The sequence below is a fragment of the Pimephales promelas genome, chromosome 3 (genome assembly GCF_988280905.1).
Source record: "Pimephales promelas chromosome 3, fPimPro1.hap1.1, whole genome shotgun sequence".
NCBI classification, from domain to species: domain Eukaryota; kingdom Metazoa; phylum Chordata; class Actinopteri; order Cypriniformes; family Leuciscidae; genus Pimephales; species Pimephales promelas.
In genome coordinates this window covers 8082738-8109345 of record NC_142771.1, presented here as the reverse complement: position 1 = coordinate 8109345, position 26608 = coordinate 8082738, and the positions used below count along the sequence as shown (strand labels likewise).

The window sequence follows — 26608 nt, the reverse complement described above, 5'->3', positions numbered from 1 at the left end:
ATAACACGAACACACCTCACGTCTTAAATAAATAGATAGATAGATAAATAAATAAATAAATAAAATAAAAATACAGAATCCATACTTTCGATTCCTGTCCTGGAGTCGATTCCGACAGATTCCGACCAATTCCGACAGGCTATTTGAGAGTCGACTCCCCATCACTAGCATAACAGGCTTCGCCTTGAGTTTTGGAAGGTTAAAAGGTGCAGACTAGGGGTCTAGAATAACAAAAAGTGTGTAAAAATCGAACAATCCCGTACAGCGTCATTAATTTTTCCCATTTAATTGCCCTAAGAAGGCATTATTAAAGCATTTAAAATGTGAAAACCACAATGCCCGCTGGGAAAGAAAAGCATTTTACAAAATAAAGGTCAATCAACGCAATTAATGGACATTTTAACAATCATAAATATTACTGCAATTTAATTGTGATTGTATCATTTAAATTTAAAATTCTAAAAATGTGTTTTATAATGTTTTAGAATTGATTCACCACTAAAAATGCAGCTACACACAAACTGATAAAAAAAACAGTGATTATTTATTGTAGTCAATAATTGTATCCCTTAAAACTCATCTTTGATCACCAAAATGACACATTTAAACGTTTTTCCCTTGAAAAAAAATTCTTCATGCCTTAAAATAGCTTGAATGTAACTCAATCTGATTGGTTACAAGGTAGTTTGTGACGTCAGAAACACCACCTGATTGGTTACAAGGTATATATTAAATCTAATTAACACAACGTCTAGGTCAATTTGATTGAATTGACACTAAAGGTTACACCTTGTTTTGATGCACAGATTTCTTTTCCAAACAATTGTTTTTACGGTAATGATGATAAATGCAATATGCTGACAAATATCCCAGACTGAAGCATAAGGAAGAATAGTTTCTTACAAAACGTCCGGAGACAACCAGGGGAAACTGTCTTCTATTATTTAGAGGTTTTAGTCTGATGTTCAATTACACTAATGATGGTTTTCTCCAGCAGTGGTTTGAGTTTCAAACACCTCATTTAATGACATCTGTGGGGTAACAGGTGAACATCACCATCAAACACTCATGACATTCAGGGACTACGAGATTTCAGCTGAAGGTTTAACTGTTCTCAGGAGGACAAAGTATTTTACATAAATATCATCAGGTTCATAGTTGTTCTTCTCTCTTTCTATATCGTAACTCTACAGTTCACTATAGACCAGAGCAGTCAATGGAGTTTAATGGGAAGTTTCTTTAACTTTATATAGGCCCATATATTTTGCTTACTGTGGTAATAATGTGGTTTATGCATGCAACATTTTTTTTTTTTTGTAAATATCTCTTTGGATAGGTGCCATTTTTACTAAAACACACACACACACACACACACACACACACACACACACACACACACACACACACACACACACACACACACACACACATATAGCTATATATGCGTGAGTGTTATTTTAGCTATCATTGCTGTACTGTTATAGGACACTTTGATTAGCCTATAGATCAATTATTAAAAATCACGTTTTGTTGTTGTTGTTGTTGTTAGTTGAAATTTTTTAGGCTACTTTTAGTTCAAATAAACGAAATAAAAATAAATAAGTTTATTGAGTTAAGTTTTCATTTTATTTCTATTTCATATTTAAGTTTTTTTTTAATCTTTTATTGTTTTTAGGTCTATTGTGATTTTTTGAATGTTACCACGGTAATATAGCCTACGTTTTTTTATGGCCACCACAGTAGACTTCTATCGAAATCACTGTCACAATCTCAGCACTTTTTTGGTGACGGGGTGTGTGTTTGTGTGTTCATCAGATCTGTGTGTGTTCTTCAGACTGTCACGGTCACGCCCTTTGCCTCCGATATTTTAATGTCATGCCGGTTTTCTGTCACTAGGGAGAGATATGTGAACTCTCTCTCGCGCGCGCACACACACACGCGCACGTGTTTAAACAGCGTCCCACGGCACTCACTGCAGCACCGTCCCGTCGCGGGATGGATGAACCGGACGCGTCGCGTCAGTATCAGAACGGGCCCGCCGCGGATGCGCTCATGCACGGGGTGTTCACGGACACGGACACCGGGCGGTTCACGTACGCGCTGAGTCTGTCGGACAGCTGCCTCACGGTCCAGAGGATCAACCCCCCGTCCCCACCACCACCATCAACATCATCCTCATCCGAGCACCTGGACCTGCGCGACTGCCTGGGGAGCCGCGCGCACCGGGGCGAGCGCGAGGACCAGGGCGCGTATCTGTGCGCGTATTTCTACCCGTACCGGCGCCGGTGGATGTCTTCAAGTCCGGTTCGCCAGAGAGACGAGCGTCGATTTCGGCCCGTACTCAATACGGAGGACAATAACGATGAGGAGGAGGAGGAGGAAGACGTGAATCTGCGCGAGGCGGAACGGTGGGCGCGCGCCATCAGAAACAACACCGCGCGCCGCACGGGAAACACGCACGGTAAGAAACTAACTTATCGAAGAGCGAAACACCAAAGTTAACCTCGTTTTCACTCATTATAGAGGATTTTAAAGAGTAAAACTTTGTAACAATAACATCAACAAACATTATACACAACTCTTAATGGGTTTGGGCATAGCCTATATCTTGATGATACCATTATAGTATGTTTTGAAGTTCTTGTAAATACAATAGTACATGAAAGTCATTCAGTATGTTGCCAATGTACTTGTAGTAAACATAACAGTACATAGCCTATACAATGCAAATAGGAGCCAGTGGCAATCATTGAAAACTATGGTAAATATTTGGCTGTCATGCCTACATGTGGTTTCACCTGTTTAACGTGTGAAGATAATGTGTGGCGGTTTGCCAGGACGAGGCATGTGACATATGATCACATCCTGAACCAGTTTGACCTGCTGGGTGACGGTTATTACTGCTATTCATCTGGTAGGTTTACTTCTGGTTATTAGATCTGATCATGAATGGTTAGGTAGGCTCTAAAGCCAAAACAACATCTGATATAGATATATAGATAGATATATGATCTTGTGGTAAGATTGAGTTCGTTTGCTGATGATGAACAGGAATAACTGATGCTGAGATTGTGACGAGATGCTGAGAGGACATGAGGGGCTTCATATGGGACACGTCCATCTCCATCTGTCCAACACTGAGGGGGTTTAACCCTGCAAAGCCATGGCATATCTATCTATTACAGTTTATTGAGCCTTTAAAAAAATCACATCAGGTGTTAGAATAGATATTTGAGGAGGAAAAAAGCCAATTTTATGTAGTTATGTAGGTTCTGATATTGATGTGGTAAATCAGTGAGATCTTTAACAGTATAGAAACCAACAAAAAAATGCATATAAATATTAGTCGTCAATAATAATAATAATAATTCATTACATTTATATAGCGCTTTTCTGGACACTCAAAGCGCTTCACATAGAGGGGGGGGGATCTCCTCAATAATCAATAGTAGGTCTTAGTAAGATGATATTTACTTTGTTTTATGATCAAAGCTCTAGTTTTAAATCACTATAATACAATGCAATACAATGATGATTGACAGAGGAACTAATAAACCTTATTTGTTTTTTCTACAAAAAGTGATGAATCAAATTTAAGTTGCTTAAGGGCACATCTTGAAATATTACTAACAATAAAAAAGTTGCTTTTATGTTTACTTTAAAAATCAGTGCAGATTTAACAGCAGAAAGACACTTGAAGCACGAGCTGAAGGTGAACGTTTGTACAACAACGTTTAAATGTCTTTTAATAAAGTCTAAACTATTAATCAGACATGCTGATCATTTAAAGGCCTTATAAATATGTGCATCAAATATCATACAGTAGGCTTTATAGGGTTAATCAAAGTTTGCATCACTTTTATTGCTCATAAGTATCAAAGTCTATCCTGTGGTGTTTAAGTCATTCCTTATATCAAGTGTGTTGTTGTGCTGTTACTTTACTAACTGATCAGACGCAGATATCAAGTTTTGGATGAGCAAATACCACTAATATTTTCTGTAGGCTGTTGTTTAATGCACATTGAAAAAGGTTCTGGCATGATTTAGGCAATAGATACTGTAATTATGCCGTGGATTTAACAATTCAGCTGTTTAAATGTTTGAGCACTTGAAAATAGGACGGACTATTCCTGTGAGTTTAGTCAGATCCCGTTCACACACGATATGATGATTCTGTTCTCATGGTTACTCTACGGTTTTTCTCCTCATTCGAACTCAGGAATGAAAAGAATAAGCCAAATCAAATAACACCTCGCAGCAAAAAAACATCAAAGAATTCATAACAATGCATATTCATGTGCGTATGTGCATATTTATGATGCTTGTTATCTCTGGATTTCTATGTAGCTCTAGTATTTCTGCAGCTCATGCAAGCCAGCGGTATTTATACAAATTAAAGCAAAAGTAAAGACGCTGATATCAGCATTCTAGATATTATAAATAAATATTGAAGTTCTGCGTGTCAAACAAATTACTTTTATTTATTATTTATTATTATTTTTATTAGCACTCTTACTTTCCAGGATGATAGATTTGCCAACGTTTGTGAGATGTACATGTATTATCTATTAATTAGAAATATTTAATCAAATGAACTATATATTAATCAAACAATTCTGAAAAAAATGCATCACAATATGCACAAAAATATCAAGCAGCAACTGTTTTCAACATTGTTCACAAATGTTTCTTGATCATTAAATCATCATATTAGAGTGATTTCTGAAGGATCATGTGACACTGAAGACTGGAGTAAAGATGCTGATAATTCAGCTTAAATAAATTACATTTTTCAATATATTCACATAGAAAACTATGGAAGCTTGTTTTCGCCACTGAATAATTTTTTTTTTAAATAATTGCGACGTTATTTCACAATTGCGAGATATGAAGTCAGAATTGTGAGAAATAGTCGCAATTCTGAGAAATAAAGTCGCAATTGCAATATATAAAGTTGCAATTCTGAGAAATAAAGTCGCAATTGCGAGATATAAAGTCGCAATTCTGAGAAATAAAGTCGCAATTGCGAGATATAAAGTCGCAATTCTGAGAAATAAAGTCGCAATTGCGAGATAAAAAGTCGCAATTCTGAGAAATAAAGTCGCAATTTCGAGATATAAAGTCGCAATTCTGAGAAATAAAGTCGCAATTTCGAGATATAAAGTCGCAATTCTGAGAAATAAAGTCGTAATTGTGAGATATAAAGTCGCAATTCTGAGAAATAAAGTCATAATTGTGAGATATAAAGTCGCAATTCTGAGAAATTAAGTCGCAATTACAAGATATAAAGTTGCAATTCTGAGAAATTAAGTCGCAATTACAAAATATAAAGTTGCAATTCTGAGAAATTAAGTCGCAATTACAAGATATAAAGTTGCAATTCTGAGAAATTAAGTCGCAATTGCGAAAAAAAAGTCACAATTCAGAGATATAGTCGCAATCGTGAGAAAAAAGACAGAATTGCGACTTTTTATGTCACAATTCGGACTTTTTTTCTCGCAATTGCGAATTTACATCTCGCAATTCTGACTTTATAACACATAACTGCGAGTTTATATCTCGAGATTCTGACACCTTATCTCAAAATTGTGAGACATAAACTCGCAATTGCGAGTTATCAGGCCAATTCTTTGGGAAAAAAAAGATTAACTTTTTTTCCCCCAGAATAGTTTATATCTCACAATTCTGACTTTATAACACGCAATTTTGAGAAATAAAGTCAGAATTGTGAGATAAAAAGTCACAATTACCTTTTTAATTTTTCATTCTGTGGCAGAAACAAGCTTCCATAGAAAACAGCTATTTTAAATTGTAATAATATTTCACAATATTGCTGATTTTACTGTAGTTTTTATCAAATTAATGCTGCCGTAGTGATACATACTTACTCGTGTACAGTATAAATAAATACATGCTTCCTAGGCGGTCGACTCTGAGCATTAAACTGACACATTAGAGGCCATCTGACTATCCTATAAAACACACTTATCATCAGTTTGAAGCTTTCAGATAGTGGCATGTTCAGTGTGTGTGTGTGTGTGCTGCGGGCACAGCGTGGCATCACTACTCACTGGCTCAGTCACTCTGCATTCACATGTTTAATTGATGAGCTTGTTTCAGCATGTGTGATCTCGAGCAGACGATAATACACTATTTAACAGAATACATGTATTTTAAATGAGCCTCCACTGTATGGCACAGAACTGTCACATGTGAAAATGTCCAGCTTTGTATTATGAAGCAGAAAATAATGGTGAAACGTGATTCATTTCTTATTCTTTCTGAAAGCCGAGATGCCCCGAGACACTCTCGTGAGAATCTTGACGACGGATGACGGCAGTGTAAAGAGAATCTGTTTAGTTAGTTGTGCTGTTTGTGCTCGAAGTTTACAGTAATCAGTGGGTGGGGGTATTGAAGAATTTTAAAGCGGTCACATGGTGCATTATTTAATCATCGTAGGTCCACTAATGTCTTTTTTGCATCAAAAAGTAAAAAATTGTGATCCATTTTCCATTCTCCACTCACTAACTGTCTGATCCATAACACACACACTAAACTGGAAATATGATCTGCTGATCGCCAATCTAAATGGATGATTTTATGCAACAGTCTGTTAATGAGATAGCAGGTCGATACAACGAATGCTTTTGAGGATGAAAAAAAATGGATTTGCCAGGTCACTAACATCAAACAGATACTTTAAGAAATATATTTGAGTCACCTCATAACTGTCACAATCAGGCTGCAGCAAAGGAAGAGCTGACACCGGATCTAATCGCAACAGTCATATTTATTAACAACTCAAGCAATATAATAAACACACTAGAGGACAGAAAACCAGGAGTATGCAGGAGAAAACAACCAAACTATACAGCGACGAGAACGGACAAAGAATGAGTGCCGAAGTGATGACGTCACCTTGTAGGACGACTCGGAAGCTAGCGACGCATGGGTTCCCTCGATCGAAAAGCAATACATTTTCTCAATAGACTTTTGAAAAATTGCAAAAAATAAGATCTGTGGTCAACAAAGAGTTGTGACCCTTACACGTTTTGTCTATCAAGATAATCAATACAAGTTAATCCAAAATTTATACATTTTGAAGCCTATAAAATGTAAAAAACCTCAAGCAGGTTATAACTGTGTGTTCTATGTTATAGATCAAAACGTGAAGATGAGGCTTTGTTCTCCACAGACCTTGTTTCAGGCGATTTAGCAAAAACCCGTTCAAAAATCCCATAGGCTTTAGAGCGAGAGAACCGGGAGAGCTAAAATGCTAACTCACTTCCGCGTTTTGGCCTAGAGTGATGTCGTAACTTCGGCACTAGGGGCGTAACAATATATCGTGCCACAATATATCGCAATACAAAAATACAACAATATGTATCGTGGATAGTGCCCCAAAATAAAAATTACTGTGTGAGAGAAAATTCTCACAAAATGTTTAGTGTCAGTACTACATGAAACTACTATATATACTGTTGATTATAATGTATAATTCAATGGGGGAATATTTGTGGGTCCTGATAATGCCAAATGACTTACAAGTAACTTGACCAGTAAAAAGTGTCCAACATTATTTTAAATATATAAAGTGCAAGAATATTTATCTAAAATAATTCTGTATTTTCAGCTTCAGAATCATGAACATTGTTATTATTTCTCTTCGAATATTGCAATAGTATCGTATCGTGAGTTCAGTATCGTGATATGTATCGAATCGTGACATGAGGGTATCATTACACCCCTATTCGGCACTCTATAAACACACAGTAACACGAGCTAACCAAGGATTAGGTGGAGCAAATCAATTAAACAAAGGGTTGCTATGACAACAAACAAGAACATTCTAGAAACCATGACAACTAGGAAACAAAGGAACCAAATACTAACACAGGTGAAACAGAAACCTCATGTAACAATATAAATTAGCCTATGCTAGATATCCATGAGCAGAACTGTATATTCTGTGATTAACAGTGTAAAATAATTAGTACAGTCATAGACCCATAACATGTATGAACCAAATGAAATATTCCATGCCATTTAAACATCACATCCAAGGCTTTTCACATTCAGTCATTTCAGAAGGAAATCAGATGGAGCCTCTAATGATTTACAGTCATGCAGAACTCAGGAGAATTTCTTTAGCGCTGAATTAATGCAGAGAGAGAGAGAGAGAGAGAGAGAGAGAGAGAGAGAGAGAGAGAGAGAGAGAGAGAGAGAGAGAGAGAGAGAGAGATGGTGAATACTGAAGCCTGACTCTCATGGCATTCCCACAGGCACACGTGCACTTTGTGTGTGTGTGGATCTATATCTCCTTCTGTGAAAGCCTGAAGGGTTCTCTAGTGTTTCGTCTGGGTGACCTTTGACCCCTTGATCTTTCAGCTATGTGGCATGATGCTGTCAGGCCGCTTCCGATCAGACACCCGCGAGCCCCTCAGCCAAAACACACTCCACCCATCCGTTCACTTGTCACCAATCCACCGCTGTGATGCAGGAATACCATGTGCCTAAAAACAGATTAATGTGATAAAATCACACTAACAGATTGTGTTGTTTGTGTTGTGTTGTATACTATGACTGCCAAAAATAGATTATTATTGTTTAATTATTTTATTTGATTCATATTTTATATTTAAAATGTTTTATATTTTTTAATTTACCTTTAACCCTTATGCTGCATTAGGGACATTGTTGGTCTTTTGCAGTTTAATTTCTTTGACCATTTTGGCTGTTTTAATGCAAACGGTATGAAATTTGGCAAAATTGTGACTTTTTGGATACATGTTAAAAATGTGATCCCATTTTGCAAAATATGTATAACACACACTGTGTAGATCAAATAGTAACACTCAGCACCATAAAGACCAAAAATGGCCCATTGAAACCCATTAAAACGGTGTTTAAATCTGAGGCTGTCAGTAATACATGAAACGTGATTTTTGCACAAACATCCTTTCATTTTGAAGCAAAAGCATTATATTTGCATTATATAGTGTATTCCACCAGATGACGTCACTACATATGTATTCCCTATGGGTGGAAATGCACCTTATTTTAGGCAATAGGCAATGTTTAATAGGTGGCCATTTTTGGTCTCTAACGCGCCAAGTGGGATTTTTTGCAAAGTGGGACTGTGATAATCCAAATCTAAAGTTTTCTCTTTGCATTTAGTTTATTGAAAATAATTGAATTTTTGTGTTTTTTCCTCTTATACAAATCGATGGTTTCGCAAACAAAACTGGTAATTAAAGGGTTAAAATCCTGAAATTGAATACATTTTTGGTAGTTATGATGCTGGTTAAAAGATTTAACTTGGTAAAAGTGGAAAATAATAATAATATATAATATTTTAGGCAATGTTTAATATGTGGCCATTTTTGGTCCTTAATGCACTCAACGGTGTTAAAAATCTAATGCAGCACAAGGGTTAAAATGTATTTATATCTGATTATTTATTATTTCAATAATTTTTAATACATTTTTATTTGAATGTAAAGGACGTTTTTTAGTGTTTTGTGGTGCTTTTTTTGCTGACACTCTGATTTGTGCAGCTCAATTATGCATTCAACGCACACACACATAAGCATGACATGCATCTATAATGCGTAATTATATCCAACAAAATTAATATTGAAATATTGATTTGACTAACGAGCTTTGGTCTGCATGTCTCTGATCCTGAGGCTTTAATTATGAGCGTCAGTGTAGTTGAAGCTCTCTGCATTATGCAGCTCTCAGAAGGCAGTAATTCATGATAAATGCCTTTTCAGGAGTTCTCAGATGATGATTTATGTTGGATCAAGACTTGAACACAAAGAATGGCCTTCTTGCTTCATTTTTCTATAACTCTGGCACTCGTTCTCTCTAAAGAAAGTCGTTTAAGCCACTGAAAGATGAATGAATGAACAGATTCATCACACAAAGACACGCAAGCACACGCGAAGAACATGTTACACATACAGCTGCTTTTACAATGTGACTGAACGCTTTATCTTTTCATATATCATCTTTATCATCTGACATCATCATTGTATAACAGAGGTTAAAGGGTTAGTTCACCCAAAAATGAAAATTCTGTCAGTATTTACTCACCCTCATGTTGTTCCAACCCCGTAAGACCTTCGTTCATCTTCGGAACACAAATTAAGATATTTAAGATATTAAGATCACTCCTGCATACAGTCCATAGGCTTCTTGAGGGAATGACTCTTGCTGTCCTCGAAAAAGTCATTAAAGACATCGTTAAAATAGTCCAAGTGACTACAGGGGCTCAATCTTAAGTTTATCAAACGACGAGAACACTTTTTGTGCGCAAAAAAACAACAAAAATAACGACTTTATTTCAACTATTCGTTTATTTCTCCCTCTGCGCGAGTCAGGTTACTAGTTTAATAGCGTAAGCTTCTGTTATTGTACGTCACACGCATCACACACACATGACCAGCGTCGGCCAATAGCGAGCCTACGTGTGACGTAGCTTTTCGCAATCACACTACGTTACGTTAACTGACTACAGGCCCATAGAGAAGGAAGTGAATAGTTGAAATAAAGTCGTTATTTTTGTTGTTTTTTTGCACACAAAAGTGTTCTCGTCGTTTGATAAACTTAAGATTGAGCCCCTGTAGTCACTTGGACTATTTTAACGATGTCTTTAATGACTTTTCGGGGACAGCAAGAGCCAGAGCCAGGCTCAAGAAGCCTATGGACTGTATGCAGGAGCGATCTTAATATCTTAAATATCTTAATTTGTGTTGCGAAGATGAACGAAGGTCTTACGGGGTTGGAACAACATGAGGGTGAGTAAATACTGACAGAATTTTCATTTTTGGGTGAACTAACCCTTTAATTGACTATATATTAGTCGTTACTGTCACTTGTGGTCGAGTAGTGTTTCGCTGATGGGAATAAGGTTGCGGTGCACACCAGGGAACGCTTCTGACTGTGTGTGTGTGTGTGTGCTGAAATATGACCTGGACGTGTTCCTGACAGGTTTAGTGAGATTCAGAGAGTTTCTGAATGCTTGTGTTTGAATAGTTTCAGGCGTTTCTAGTGACACACATTACACATCACAACAGAGGTGTGTAATCATACACACACACACCCCTCCGTATCTCACCATATGTTCACAGTTCAGCAGCTGTGATTCTGAGAGCTTTACCAGCGTGAGAAGTGAAACACACACACACACACACACACACACACACACACACCTCTTTCTCTCTAGCAGTAAAAAGAGAAGCATATTTGTAGAATCGCAAACATGCTTTTTTTGTTCTTTGGTTTTGGATGTTAAACCATTACTTCAGTTTAAACTTTACAACTTTACGCAAGAAAGTTCAGATCTGCAGCAAATCCTTCAGAGAAATCACATTTAACCCCCAGAACACCCATGATTACATTATGAACTTTAGGGCTTTAAGTTGAGATGTGATGCTGAAGCGCTTTAATTTCAGTCAGAGACTCGAGTGCTAATTATGTGTGAAGCTGCTGAGTGCATGTTAATCACTGACTGATATGAAGGAGCGCAGCGGGTGTGTGTGTGTGTGTGACAGAGCGCTGTTGTTCGTCAGGTTTCTGCAGGAGCTCATTACAGGACTCTGGGTTACGGACGCGGCTCGGGTTCAACAGCCTCCCGCTGGCGGAGACTCGGCCCACAGGAAGGGGACGGGTTGTTTGCTAATGCAGCAAGTCGGGCGTTACAGGGATTTAATCACAGCTGTGTGTGAAGGAGAGTGTTTAAACCCCGAACATGCGCTGAAATCCTGCAGAACACTTTCAGGATCTTATTGTCTGCATAGAAAGTTTAATTAAGATTTAATTAAGATACATTTAATTGAGTGTATTATTGTTATTATTGGGAATAACAATATACAATGTAATATTTTATTGTATTTATATATGTATTTATTTTTAAAAAAATATTAGATTTAAATGCTTGTTTTATTAATTTTTTAAAGGTATAAGGGGCGATTTAACAGAGACACAGCCCTTAATAATAATATATTATTGAAAATAATAACATATTCATGGTGTCCCACACTTAAACCGCTCGCGGGGAAACAGGTCCGTCCAGCTGAACCGGCTGGGTAATGATGTCCTCCTCGGTGAAGCACACACACTCGCCGTCAGACTCTAACCCTGCAGCGCTTTACTCTCACGGTGTGTGTCACACACACAAACCTCTTAAACAGAGGTCAAAATCATGTTCTCAACAGCCAATTAAAACCTGCTGGTGTCAAAACAGCCAGGCCGAGAGCAAGAGGAAATTAGTTATCTGGACAGTCGGATTGAGAAATCACTGTAATGCGTGAAAAGAAAATGAAATAATCTAAAAATAAATCAAATTTTACATTTATTTTATACATTTTTTTTTTTTGCTCAGGAACTCAATATGGTAAAAAAGAAATATGTGGGATATTTGTCTCGAACTCAAAACAGCTTCAGTGCAGTTAAACATGTTTGAAATGTTTAATTCTGTACACACACACACACACACACAGTTCAGTCATTTACTAGAGCCTTTAATATCTGTCCGGTCCCCAATATTTCATAATAAAAATAATATTTTTTTATTATTATTTTTATTTTATTGTTACACAGGTTGCTATGATTTCTTTGTATTATATTTTATATAATACACTATTATATATATATATATATATATATATATATATATATATATATATAATATTTTTTATTTATTTTATAATTAATATTATTGTATTTTTTATTTATTTTATGATTGTTTTATTTTATTTATTTATTTATTTATTATTATGTTTGTGTTACATTATAATCGAATTTGATACAGAACAGATCAGTGATTTTATTTTTAATTGTGAATGTAAATGTTTGTCAGAGTCTTTACATATCTCTCTCTCTCTCTCTCTCTCTCTCTCTCTCTCTCTCTCAGGTGTGTTGTTCTCTGAGGTCCGCCGCCCGTGTGGCGTGATGGTATTGGTCAATCCTCAGAGTGGGCGGGGCCAAGCGATGGCTCTCTATAACGGCCATGTTCAGCGGATGCTCACTGAGGCAGATATACCACACACACTCGTCATCACAGGTGTGTCACACACACACACACACACACACACATACACACACACAGAGACTGATTTCATTTTGTAGATGAATGGCATTAGATGACCAGCAGCAAGCAGGGAGTTTCAGCTCATCCTCATGATGTTACGCATAGTATAACGTGCTTTTTTCTAAACGATTTGAGTGAATGATTAGGGAATGATCGTTTTTGTGTGAGCTGTCTCTAACTTCTGGTTCTGTCGATGTCGGTATCAAACCAGACGTGCTTTTCAAGTTAAAAAAATGCTCCTCAATCTGTGGCTCCACAATGACAGCGGTTGATCTGTTGGGGCTGAAGTTGTTTTGTATGTTTTTTTTTTTTCATCTTTAGAGTCTATATACTCAAATACAAGCTCCTGTATCCATAGAGTTTGTTGCCTTATACATTAAACACACTATTAATCACACATGAGTGAAAAACACTCAACACAGCAGCAGAATGACAAGAGATGAAGAGCTTCACTGTCAAACTGTGTGTGTGAGAGAGAGAGAGAGAGAGAGCTGTTTGAGCGATGCTGCGACTGATCGTGTGTGTGTGTGTGTGTGTGTGTGTGTGTGCTGTTGATGGATCTATTTATACACCCATCAGTCAAAGTTCAGTGTGTGTTAGTTGTGCATGATTTGTCTCTCTGTGCCCTGTGTGTTCCAACTTTTACAGTGATATTATGAAAGTTCCGTATTGGAATCCACGGTTCCATAAAGAATCTTTAACATTCATAGAATCTTTACTTCCTTGCTTCCAACTAGTTCATTTATAGCATCAAATAAACATGAATGGACATCAGAAGGAATGTTGTTTCATCTGTGGAAAGACGTCAGTACACTCGTTAAACATTAATCCATTAACTCTCCTGACTGCTTTGGCGGACAAAAAATGGCGGATTCCTCTGATTATGATTGGTCGGATCGCCTGTCAATCAAACTCCCAAAAATTGGAAAGATACTTTAGATTTTCTACATTCTTTAGAAAACACAATTCTTCTGAAGCTAAAACCAAGTCTGAAAAAATAAATGCTATATATAGAATTTGTTTTGTTTTTTTAAATAGAAATAGCAAAAACGCAATTAATAAATACTTCAACTAAAATGAAAACAGAAAATATAGAGAGCCTAAGTCCCTCCCCTTCCGGTCGACCACCATGGGACCTTATTTCGGAAAAATATTGAATGGTAGTCAATGGCGAGAGAAAACAAATATTTTGATCTCGTTTGAATTGTGCCCTGAATTACGCATATGATGTTTGTCGATAGATTTTAAAGTAAAGAAACTCCCAGTTTGATGTGAAACCGTTGAGGTATAAGACTGTGAAAATACGTAATTACAAAGACTACAAACCCCAAAGGCGCACATTTTCTCTCAATGAATGAAGCTAACTTTACTGAGGCTAATGTCTGTCATTGTTTCTACAGTCTTACGTTTTAATCGTAACGTTACGCCGTCGTACCTGAGTGTTTTGCACACACACGAGCAGCGGATCTCACTCGTTGTTTCGCTTCCCGGGAGATGTAGTTCATAGAGCGATTTCCACATAAAACTAAAAGTTACTCTTCTCTTTTATGACAAACTGCGACGTTTTTCACTTTTAGAATTATCTTTTAAATTGACAAACATCATATTCAGGAATCAGGGCACAGTTCAGACGGAATAAAAAGATAAGTTGTCTCTCGCCATCGACTACCATATATATTTTTTCCGAAATAATGTCCCATGAGCCGGAAGCGGAGGGGCGGGACTTAGGCTCTCTATTGGAAAGATATTTTAGATTTTCTACATTCTTTAGAAAACACAATTCTTCTGAAGCTAAAACTAAGTCTGAAAAAATGAATGCTATGTACAGAATTTGTTTTGTTTTTTTAAATAGAAATAGCAAAAACGCAATTAATAAATACTTCAACTAAAATGAAAACAGAAAATATAGGCTGCGTCCGAAAACGAATACTTCCCTACTATATAGTATGCGAAAAACAGTACGCGAGCAGAGTAGTATGTCCGAAATCTTAGAATTGGAAAAACAGTAAGATTCTGAAGTGCGCATACGATGGACACTTTACTATCCCATGATGCCACGGGAGAGGAGTTGTTGTCCTTATATCTGAAAATGGCGGAAACCGGAGACGCGGCTGTAACGTTAGGAGATAAACACAGTCACACATGCGTATCTCTATTGATTCATTCATGTTTATTTATCGGTGGTAATATCACAAGCAAATAAATGTCTTTTTCCTTGCAAAAATCAACATCTGTCATTGTTTATAGGGGTTGTGTGAGTGTTTTATGAGGTCAAATTTATTAGGTAAATAAATGTTATTTGAGAAATTCCGCGAAAGGTGTGATTTGCGAGGAGCTGACAGACGCCTCCTCTTGATTGTCGGGTCGGACAACGTAAAAACGCAGATGAAAACAGAAAGCAGAACTAAAAACAACGCGAAGTTGGTGCAGTCACTGGAATGGGCTCTTTAAATTTTCACACTGTTGTGACAGCGTATTTCACGCGACAACAACATGGCGCATGTAGTATGTCCGGACTCATTCAGACTATATAGAACGTACTTTTTTAACGGTCGTGAAGTACGTTCTTATTTAAATATAGTACCTACTCACATTGTACGGACGCATGATTTCGGACGCAGCCTTAAAGGGTACATATCATGCTTTTAAGTCATTCATTTTTACTTATAAATCATACCGGTGTGGTCTATATAAAGCATAACTGCAATGCTTGGGTCTGAATTCCTCATTATTATAGCTCTACAGGCCCCTTTTCTGATGTGCATCTGTGAGCAACCCGTTTCAAAGCGGCCCCTTTAAATAAGAAGGAGTTGAGTCTTTCCCCGCCCGCTCTCCAGGTCGATGAGTTCACGGTCAGTTCAACTCCCCGCGTTCGGCCATTATTGTAGTTTGATTAGAGATATACGATATACTATAGCTTCAAAGAACATTTTTATTCACACGTTAACAAACTGTCAACAACAGAAGACTTGTTCATCAAGCCTTAAGGCCATTGCACACCGAGTCCGAAATTCGCATCCGAAATTTTCGCACGTTAAAAAAAAAATTCGACCTCACGTTATGTCAGTCACGCTTGCACACCGCCTCCGAAACTTTCGTCCGTCATAAAATTAATCGGATCGGGTTCGATTTTCTGCGTTTTTCGCATCCAGAGCCAGCATTTTGAGAGGTCTTTTGACAATTCAGGGCCAGGGGGAGCTCGTCGTCAAATCATTGCATATATGCGGCGTGCTTTCAGTTTCGGTTTTCAATTCGATCAAGTGTTTATGTTCTCTACTCTATATTGGATTATGAAATTAATAAACCTCCCCTTTCAATCAGATTGAAATTTAGGATCGAATAAGGTGTGATTGAGCAGCCTATTCAATAACTAATGTATTATTTGGGCACAATATATACACAATAATAACAGCCTAGCTGTTCTGTCTGCCCAGCGCTTCCAACGGGCCGCGCGCGGGTGTGTGTTTGTCCGTGTGTGTGTGTCCATACCTGGTCCATTTCAGACACACTGCCAGTCTCCGTTCAGAATCGATTGGTTCACGGAAATTGGTGGTCTTGTTTTTAATATGTGGCTCCAGGATCGCTAGCAAAGCATCGAACTGTCCCACTGACATTCTGAGGTAAATTTTGAATCGCTCAGGATAAATTCGCAACTCCTTGATAAGGAACTCTCCTTCCTCTCGGCGCAATTTCAGGATTGGATGGACGTAATATTTTCTCTTTCTTCCCTTTTCAATAAGAGAGAGGACAAAAATCATCCTCACTGCTTGACGAATCCATTTGGTATTTTTGCGTTTTTTCCCGCAAAGGTTTAAGAAATACGCAACGGACTCGGTGTGCAAGGTTTCTATGCGTGACGAATTTTTAAGCTGACGAACACGAAAATACGCATACGAATATTTCGTGCTCGGTGTGCAATGGCCTTTAACGTTACATATTCGAGCCAGAGCGAGCGATTTAAAAAAGACGACGACGAACCTGCAGAACACCGTCTCCGTATGGATGCAGTGGTATGAGAGTTAACTATGATGTGTTATTAGTGACAGTCGACTATTTCTCTTGTGAAAACAAGCACACTGACAATGATAAATGACTACGGTCTAATCTTACCACTAAAAATCTGTATTAATAATGATATGATAACTTCCGTTTAGAAAAGTATCAGAAAACACAGCAGCTAAATAGAAGGAATTGACCCCTCATTCAGATGAAGTCAATCAGCAAACCCTTCTTTATACTGGCATATGTTGTTGAAGTGGGAATCCTTGAAGTGCTTTAGGTCACTACATCCAACAACTGAACATTTTGACTTGCCCTCTCGTGACTTCTGCATCATTGAACTCGGACTACAATATCGGAGCAAGAAATAATAATGGCGGATTGCTGGAAGTGTTGGACCGGTAGTCGATGTCCTTATTTGTCAGTTCCGTTGCAAATATGGTGACGCACTTGCTCAAAAAACGTCATAGACAACAGAAAAATCTGAACAGGTTGAAAAATATGACCAAAACAGAATATAAAGATGTAAACGAAGCACCTGAAGAGAATAATTTCATCTTTTCTGTACTTATAAACACTCCAAATATACAACAAAATGTATTTAAGGGCTAAAAAAGTGGATTTTGCATGATATGTCCCCTTTAATATCTGATTGATTCAGAATCTGAATAAAAGCTCTACCAGTATGTCAGTGATAGTAGAATAAGATTGCCTTGTGAAGCATGTCTCTCTCTGCAGAAGCGTCAGGTCTAATAGACGTGTTTAATGTAGCAGAGAGGATCTGCTCATGAAGTGCATTAACTGAAGTATCTGACTCATGGGAGTGAACTGTGATGTATGATCCATACAGAGCGGCCGAATCACGCTCGAGATCTGGCGAGGAACGCCGACCTGACGCAGTGGGACGCTTTAGTGATTCTGTCTGGAGACGGGCTGCTGTTTGAGGTGCGTGTGTTTGTTTGTGTCCGTGGGTGTGTGTTGGCCATCCAGCTCATGAGTGTGTGTTTTAGGTGGTGAACGGTCTAATGGAGAGGCAGGATTGGGAAAAGGCCATCCAGACTCCTCTGGGAATCCTGCCTGGAGGTTCGGGAAACGCACTCGCTGCTTCCATCCATCACTACACACGGTGAGCGTTCACAGCCAATCAGATTCATTCATGCGGTCAAGACCCGCCCACAAACCCTTCACATTCAATCTGAAATCTAACATTAAATGCATGGCCAAGTTATGTTAAAATGATATACCAATGTGTATAAATAAATAAATAAATGAACCAGCCATTTAAAATGCTGCATTATAATGTATAATATGAAAAAATGTATATTCATGTTGAGATTTGCTAAAGATTCCATGTAACAGTGTATCTAGATTGCATGTGTATAGATTACATATAATGTATAAAATAAAATAAAAAATATATAGAATGTAAGTATATAAAACATAGGGCCTAAACATAGAATAAAAGGGTCTAGGGTCAAATAATTGTAAACAAGCATATATTTAATAATTAGATTAGATGGAATTAGATTTTAATGTTTAAGAATATTTATATATAAATGTCGCCATGAAACAGAAGTTGCGCTGGTATTTTCTTCCCTATTGTGACATATAGTATATCCGAGTGAAGTGGCTTCTCAAACAAGAACAAATGTAGGCGGGGCTTGATTTTGTTTGTGGGGAATTGATTGGATAGCTGTGGTTTGCTGTTTCTTCTTCGATTGTTAAAAAAAGGCCAGTATTTAAATGTTTTAAAAACGTTCTGAAACAAGAAGGCTACCTAGCAAGTATCTAGCATATGAAGTAGTAACATTTAAAAAGGTTTAGACAACTAAACGTCCAACTAAAACGTTTCAGAAACACATTAAAAATGTTGTTTTTTGCGTACGTTTTGAGAACATAATTATAGATCAGGGCTGCGTTTCCCAAAAGCATCGTAAGCCTAAATTGATCGTAGAGACCATTGGTGGCGTTTAGCTGCGAGACTGTGAACACAGATATCAGATTATGATCTAACGGTGTTCAAGTCCTCCTCAGAAGTGTTTACGACGGCAGGTGCGTTCAGGTGACAAATACTCAGGGTTTTTACACCACTGTGATCCTTGGCTCAAGAAGGACACAATCTCCAATTTGGATTCAGGCAGCAAAAATTTTCTGTTATGTCGAATTTTGTCCAAAACCTACTTTTGCGAACTAGTCCCTGTTTTTTTTTTCCCGCCCGATCGGAACAACACCAGTCTAGGGCAATTCTCTGGACTCTCTAGATCAATATTATCGAAAAAAAATTGAACTTTTGCATTTGGATGGCTATAACAGGGTCATTTAGAAAAGGGGCGTGGCAAAATACACTCCGAAGCCTCGAACTCAGAACTTCACAAAAATCGGTGGGCATATGCGACAACCATAGACTGTGAAAAAAGATGGACGACGCCTCTTCGCTCTTTTCCATCAGAGAGAACTGAAGCCGCCAGTGTCTCGATATGACGCTGACATCTTGAACTTGAGTCTGCGCACTTGCGTGTTTCGGGACCAGTCATGCGCAGTCGTGAGCAGGAAGTAAAGCCGCGAAACCAAGGCCGCGCCCTCATTCTCGCTGAATCTAACGCAAGCACACGCCCCACACTTTCATTAAGTGTCCTCTGTCTGCTTCGTTCTTCTCCAATGTTGTCTGCTGATTGCAGAACCTCGTTAAAATAAGGTAAATACAACTACTAACCACATAATCAACATTATTAAAAAAAGTCCGCTGGTGCTTCAGTGACTACCTCGCTCAGAGAACCTGTCAATCATGATGTCAGAGAACCGTTTTATCATCACATAACTAACTAAAAACAAACTTATTTTAAAAACGAACACTTGAAATTACATCAACGTGATGGAAACTACAGTAAATGACAGAAACTATCTTTGGATAAAGGATATGCGAAGTGTAATTTAATTGTTTAGTTGGTCTCACGTCCCTTTGAATAACATGGGGAGGCGGGGTTTATGACCGATACTAGGACCGGCCACCGGGGGGCGATCAAGACGTTTTAGCTTCACTTTTGAGGGCTTGTGCGGTACGTTTGGTGACAACTTATGGTGCGTTCTATTATTCATCCGTCTCGGAGATCCGAATCGGACGACAGACGTTGCCTAGCAACACGCCCCCTTTCCTCAGATTTCTCCTCTCGGACGTCGGACCACCGTGAGGACACCGAACAAGAATTCCGTTTCGGAATTCAAGATGGCTGCGCCCTATGACTTGTAAGAATGAATTGTTTTCATTGTTTTTGAACCGCTTTGGGATTTTAAATGACGTTATAATCACTCGTATTACTGCGTCCCCTGTAGGAATGGGAATCGATTGTTGTGAGTGCAATTACTGACGTTGCTAGCGTTGCTAACAGAAGATTAACATAAAAAACATTAATAAAGTGAACATTTTCAAGTTCAAATGGCTGCGTTTTAATAAGGTGTAGTCTAAATATTTGTTTTTCTTTAATGTAAGTGCCTGGTACTCGGCCAGTGCTACCATTATAACAGCTTTCCGGGTGGCGTCCATTTTTTTCTCCGACTCGGACGCGCAAAACAAATAGAACGCTTGAAGTGTGGACGTGACGTCAAATCCGAGGTCCGAGTCGGTTCGTTGACTATAATAGAACGCACCATTAGTAATCAAGCATGCAAAATTTTATGGAGATCGGACCATAGGTGGAGCTATAACTGTCAAAAAGCTTTGAAAACCATATGTAAAATGCCTGTATTGGCTGTAATGGTCTTTTCCATCTACGATGTCAGTGGTTAAATTCTTGCTAATTAAAACTTAATGTCTTGAATGTGTATGTACTTAAAGGCCTCAAATGCTTGAACCCCGCTAAATGTTGCTCGCAGCTTTAATGTGCTTAATGCACAGCTGCACTACTTCCTGAACTTAAGCCAGCTCTTTGTTTCCTGTCTGCCATTATTGGACAAACTGATTAATCCAGGTGTGCCTGACCTCAGTAGTCACAACAACAATAATCAGACACACCTGGATTAATCAGTTTGTCCAATAATGGAAGACAGGAAACAAAGGAGCTGGCTGAAGTTCAGGAAGTAGTGCAGCTGTGCATAAAGCCAATTCATTTATGAAGCCGCTGCAAGCTTTATCGTTACATATTGCATTGTTATAGTGTATTATAATGCCTTCGTATCCTGTGTATGCAATTAGCTTACTGCGCTCTAAATAGAAAAGCCTTTAAGTATTGTGGTATCTGATATATGTTCCTCACTGACAACTCATAAAGATCGGGGCTTAAAAGATCGGGGCTCCCACTCGTATTTATGACATTGTGGTGGCGTTCATGTGTGCTCATCTCGTAAATCCGATCTTTATGAGATGACTTGAACGCACCATTAGGTCAGTGTTCACACAGAGCTTCATTTGGTTTAGTAATCGCCATTACGTGCTTGTTCAGATGGAGGATGCTCTGCTATTCAATTTAAAGTTTGCAAAGCAAGCAGTCATTACAGAGACGAGAGCTAGCCTATTATTCCAGTCATTAACCTCGTGTCTCAACGTGAGAAAGCTGAATCTCTGTGGGTTTAAACTCATCATCTCTTTCAACAAAAGAATAAGAGTTCGACTCTGCTGAGAGAGCGAAACAAACGAAAGCATTAATGACTTGCATCCAGTCAGAGAGCTGATCATCGCTGGATTCAGGAGAATAAAGCCGGTGATAACAGGTTAAATACTCAAACGCTGACTCTAACCTCACTATAGTACAGTCATTTCTATTCATGAAGATCAACCAGACCGCAGACATTCATCAGGACTCAATTCACACGCTCACATTTTTGTTTGGCCTTTTGATTTATTTTCGTTATCAAAGGCCAAGCGCCACCTATTGGTGATTAATTAAATGAGCACACTATTTTTGCTATACATGATCATTTTTATTAGTACATCAGAACTGCGCATATGTCAATAATAACTGTGTTCATTTCAACATGTAATATTTTAAAATAGAAAGTCCTACAGAAATAAATGTGATAAATCATGACGGATGACTGCAGACTATCATTATACTGACTACTAAACTGAAATAAAAAATTATTATGAATGAATACTATTAATAAATAGGCCTACAATAGCTCCATGTAGCCTATAAACATGCTAAAATAACTGTTATGGGGAATGTTTTGACATACACTAATATTATAATGTTCGATTGACTTTTTTGTAAAAGTATGCTGTTTTATATCAATATTTGCATAATCATAAAAATGTATGTGTTAAGTTTACTGTTATAGTTAACTAGAACTATTAAAAACTGTAAAATTATTAGATATGAAGAGTTCAGATGCAAAAGCCTCTAAATGCCATTTGAAATTTTCTTCTTTAATGATGATTTTTATCAAACTTGTATATTTAAGTTCAGTAATTAACAATTAATAGGTCATTATCATTGCCATTTAAGTGAAATCACTGAACTTAAATATATACAAACTTGATAAAAATGATCATTCTAGAAGAAAATTTCAAATGGCACTTAGAGGCTTTTGCATCTGAACTCTTCATATATATCTAATAATTGTACATTATTAGATAAAAAAAAATCTTAAACTTAAAAAAATACCCATTTAAAAGTGACTAAGATAAAATGAAATGAAAACTAAATAGAAATATCACACAACAAAATTACTAAAACTGAAATTAAAACTGAAAAGTTATTTAAAAATTAAGTAGGCTGTATGAATATGAAGAGGCTATTTGCTCTAAGTGCAAACAGCAATATATTCTATTTACATTTATGTATTTAATTTTACATTTATATTTCTAAGTGAAAATAGCGGTATTTTCTTACCAATATTTTATTTACACAGTGAAAATAATTACAGATTCTATTTACACTGTAAAAATAGCAGTATTTTTAGTTGCAAATGCTATTTATACTTATAAAAGTGGCGGATACAACCAGTCTCGAGCGAGTTAAGGGCAGTTCACACCAATAACGATGACTATAACGATAACTATATTTGCGTCCACACCAAAAAATGATGACGGTCAGTCTTTTCTGAAGCTCGTTCGGGCGTTTAGTGTAAATTGCCTGAGCCAACAAGGCGGCATAGTTGAACTCAGTGTAGATAGACCGATTTATCGGCCGATATTAAACATTTTCCAATCTATCGGTATCGGCAGGTATAATGGCCGATAAATGAATATTTCAAAAATAAAATAAAAACAAAAACAAAACATGCTTCAACCATTTCATGAGTGTTGGAGTTGTATAGTTTGTCCACCAGAGGGCTCTCTACACCGTCCCTGTTGGTAACATGCCACACATCTTGTGCATAAAAGCTTTTCTTTTACACGCGTGCGAAATCCAACGATGCCAAGTGTGCGTTGCAGACTTGTTTCTGTTTTATTTGAAAAGTTTCTTTTTAAAATGCATTATCATATTATTTTAGTTAAAACTCATAAATAACTACACATAACTAATGTTAGGGAAATCTGTTAATGTTTTGTTGCGCGTTTGTGGAAAAAAAAAATATCGGCCGATATATCGGATTTTAAAACGGTATCGGCCTTCAAAATCCTTTTTCGGTCGGGCTCTAATAGACACCCTGATATAGGCAATACTAAAATAAGTCTCACAGGGGATCGTTGATACTAATTGGCTCATTAGCTGTTTTTGAAATTATGCATGTTTAATTTTCTGATCCTAGAACATGAATTCTACACATTAACAACACTGACCTCTGATAGTGTTACGGGTCTGATTGAACAGTGATGTGTTCTGTAGTGCGTCTCCGGTGAGTGGCGAGGATCTGCTGACCAGCTGTGGCTTCCAGCTGTGTAAAGGCCAGACCTCAGCGCTCGACCTGATCTCCATCCGCCTGTCCTCCGGCGCGCGCCTCTTCTCCTTCCTCTCGCTGGCCTGGGGCTTCGTGGCCGACGTGGACATCGAGAGCGAGCAGTTTCGGCAGATCGGAGATCTGCGCTTCCTCGTGGGAACGCTGGTGCGCCTGGCGTCCCTACGGGTCTACCAGGGGAAACTAGCCTTCCTTCCCGCCGAAAACCAGCCGGAAACACACTCCGACGAAAACAAGCTTATCGACCACCTGCTGGTCCCGCTCGACCAGCCCGTCCCGCAAGACTGGACCCTCGTGGAGGAGCGCGAGTTCGTGCTGGTGCTCGCCATGTTCCAGTCGCATCTGAGCGAGGATCTGATGGCGGCTCCTGACGCCCGCTCCGATGACGGGACGATGCACCTGTTCTACGTGACGGCGGGGATCTCCCGGGCCGCCCTGCTGAGACTCTTCCGCGCCATGCAGAGCGGGACGCACCTGGACCTCGGCTGCCCACACCTGGTGTACCGGCGGGCGCGAGCGCTGAGGCTGGAGCCGCTGAGCCCGGCCGGCTTGATGACGGTGGACGGGGAGCGGGTTGAGTACGGACCCGTTCAGGCACAGGTACACCGGGGGGCGGCCCGACTCATCTCCACGTGACCTCTCAACTACAGCGCTGTTATTAAAGCACAATCCCGACCCCGAAACTTGAAATTCTTTGAACTTTCTTTTACTAAATGAATTGTAACTTTGGGGGAATCTCATGTAAACATGGCCAGGTCACATTTCACCCCAAAATCAAAAAGAAATTACTGTTTCTTAGTAGCCTTCAAACTGTATTCACTTTATAGCCCTTAATCCTGTAATTGTGGACAAATGTGGGCACAGAGGACTCAGGTGTGATCCTAATTTTTATTTATTATAAATGTTATAGCACTGTCTTCGATAAAGTTTGGTCTATCCATTTATGGTGTTTTTTATTTTTTATTTTGGGGGTATTTTTGAATTTATTTATTTCAAAAAGTACTATATTTACTATGTAAATTATGCTTATTTTTATGGTTTTTTTTTTTTAAGTTTTAAGTACATTAAAATATCATTCCAATAAGTTCTTAGAGCTTAAACCTAAAGATGAATTGACTTTGCTGTCACCTGGTGTCTTATTTTGCCTTTTTTCCCATTCATTTCTGTGGGTGCCCATTTTTGACCCAAATACAAGATTAAGGAGTTTTTTTTCACTCACTTAACATTGTAGAATTAAAAAAAAAAATGTCAAAAAAAATTGTGTGTTTTCAGGAGGCAAACTTAGGAAAAGTAGCCAAGTCTTGTACCGCTCAGATCAAGGGAAGTATTTTTTAAAAATAAATCAAAACTATTTTGCCCACAATTTGTCCAGAATACGGTTTTAGGGTTAAGAAAATGGACTGTTTTTACACTGTGTACATGGAAGTTAATTAAATTTAAATTTTCTCACAAAACTGCAGAGTGTAAAATGCATTTATCTAAAAAAAATATAAGCTTCATTTTCTTTATGTAAAAACATACTTTTTCTTTCTTTCTTTTTATATTTAGGGTGAAATGTGAGCATCTGAAGACATTTCCAGGTCACACTTCACCCCAAAAATGTAATGAAATTATGTTTTGCATCAAGAAAATGGACTGTTTTTACATTGTGACATCGTTTTCATGATTGTTAAACTTATTAAAGCCCTGATTTTTTTATTGCAAAAATGACCAATGCAAAAGATCCACTTCTTCTTATGCAAAACTATGCAATACAAAATATCCACATCTAATCTTAAAATATCTATAAAATATTTAATTTAAGTCATCTCTGATGCTTGTGCATCTGAAAACGTGGCCAATATCTAAATAAATTAATAAATAATATTTTGCATTTAGAAAATGAAGATTATGTTATTAATTTAATTCATTAATTATACGTGGCCAGGTCAAATTTCGAAATAATCTAAATAAATAAATAATATTTTGCATTTAGAAAATTAAGACAACCATTAACATTTTTTTACTTTCTGATATTATTTTATGAACATTTAACTGCACATTGTCATTGAATTTTTTACAGCAAAGTTATTAACATGTTTATTTATTCATTTTAAAATCTAAAAATGAACTTTAGCAAGTGTAAGTGTTATAATTTCTTCTGTTTTTGGGGTGAGGCCTGCTGAGATTCCCTGTCTCGTGTAATGCTGGAGTTTCTGCTGCTGCGACGCACCAATCTTGATTTTCAGAAGTGCCAACGTTGAACATAAATGATGTCGCTGTTCATCTTTATTTTTCTATGATAAAACAAATGTTTTATGTTTGTTATTATTTAAGAGTTGTGACGTGCCACCTTCAGATCCTCCATGGGAAATTACATCCCACTTAAAATATAAATCATAAATAATGACATTTGTGGCTTTCATGTGATTTTGGTAATAATGAAAACGGATGCATTCTCTGCATTTTTAGTGATATAACGCAACAAAATGAAGCACAAATCATGAATATGTGGAACTGGTGGTTTTTCTGTGTATTGCTCTTGTGCTACAACAGAGAATAATGGGAAATTTTGTTCGTCACTCTTTACGGCATACTAAATCCATACTAAATATATTGTTTTGTTGAAATTTTATCATTTTTGCCAGTCGCATAATGTCCTTTCAATGGTGAAACCTGACCAAAAAAACAACAACGTTA

General features: G+C 37.6%; 1 protein-coding gene across 1 annotated transcript; it reads left to right on the top strand.

Annotated features, from left to right (window-relative positions):
• Window positions 1-1859: 1859 nt before the first annotated feature.
• Window positions 1860-25620, top strand: sphk1 (sphingosine kinase 1). The gene is made up of 5 exons (XM_039667255.2): window positions 1860-2461; window positions 12920-13069; window positions 17946-18040; window positions 18106-18221; window positions 23860-25620. Exons 1-5 carry the CDS (start codon window positions 1996-1998, stop codon window positions 24563-24565), a joined length of 1533 nt encoding a protein of 510 aa, XP_039523189.2. The 5' UTR covers window positions 1860-1995; the 3' UTR covers window positions 24566-25620.
• Window positions 25621-26608: the final 988 nt, after the last annotated feature.

Excerpts from the sequence above, each read along its gene's own strand:
- sphk1 (XM_039667255.2), top strand. The coding sequence starts at position 1,996 with ATGGATGAACCGGACGCGTCGCGTCAGTATCAGAACGGGCCCGCCGCG. Across the intron at positions 18,041-18,105 it reads GAGACGGGCTGCTGTTTGAG|GTGGTGAACGGTCTAATGGA; the intron begins GTGCGTGTGTTT and ends TGTGTGTTTTAG. Across the intron at positions 18,222-23,859 it reads TCCATCCATCACTACACACG|TGCGTCTCCGGTGAGTGGCG; the intron begins GTGAGCGTTCAC and ends TGTGTTCTGTAG.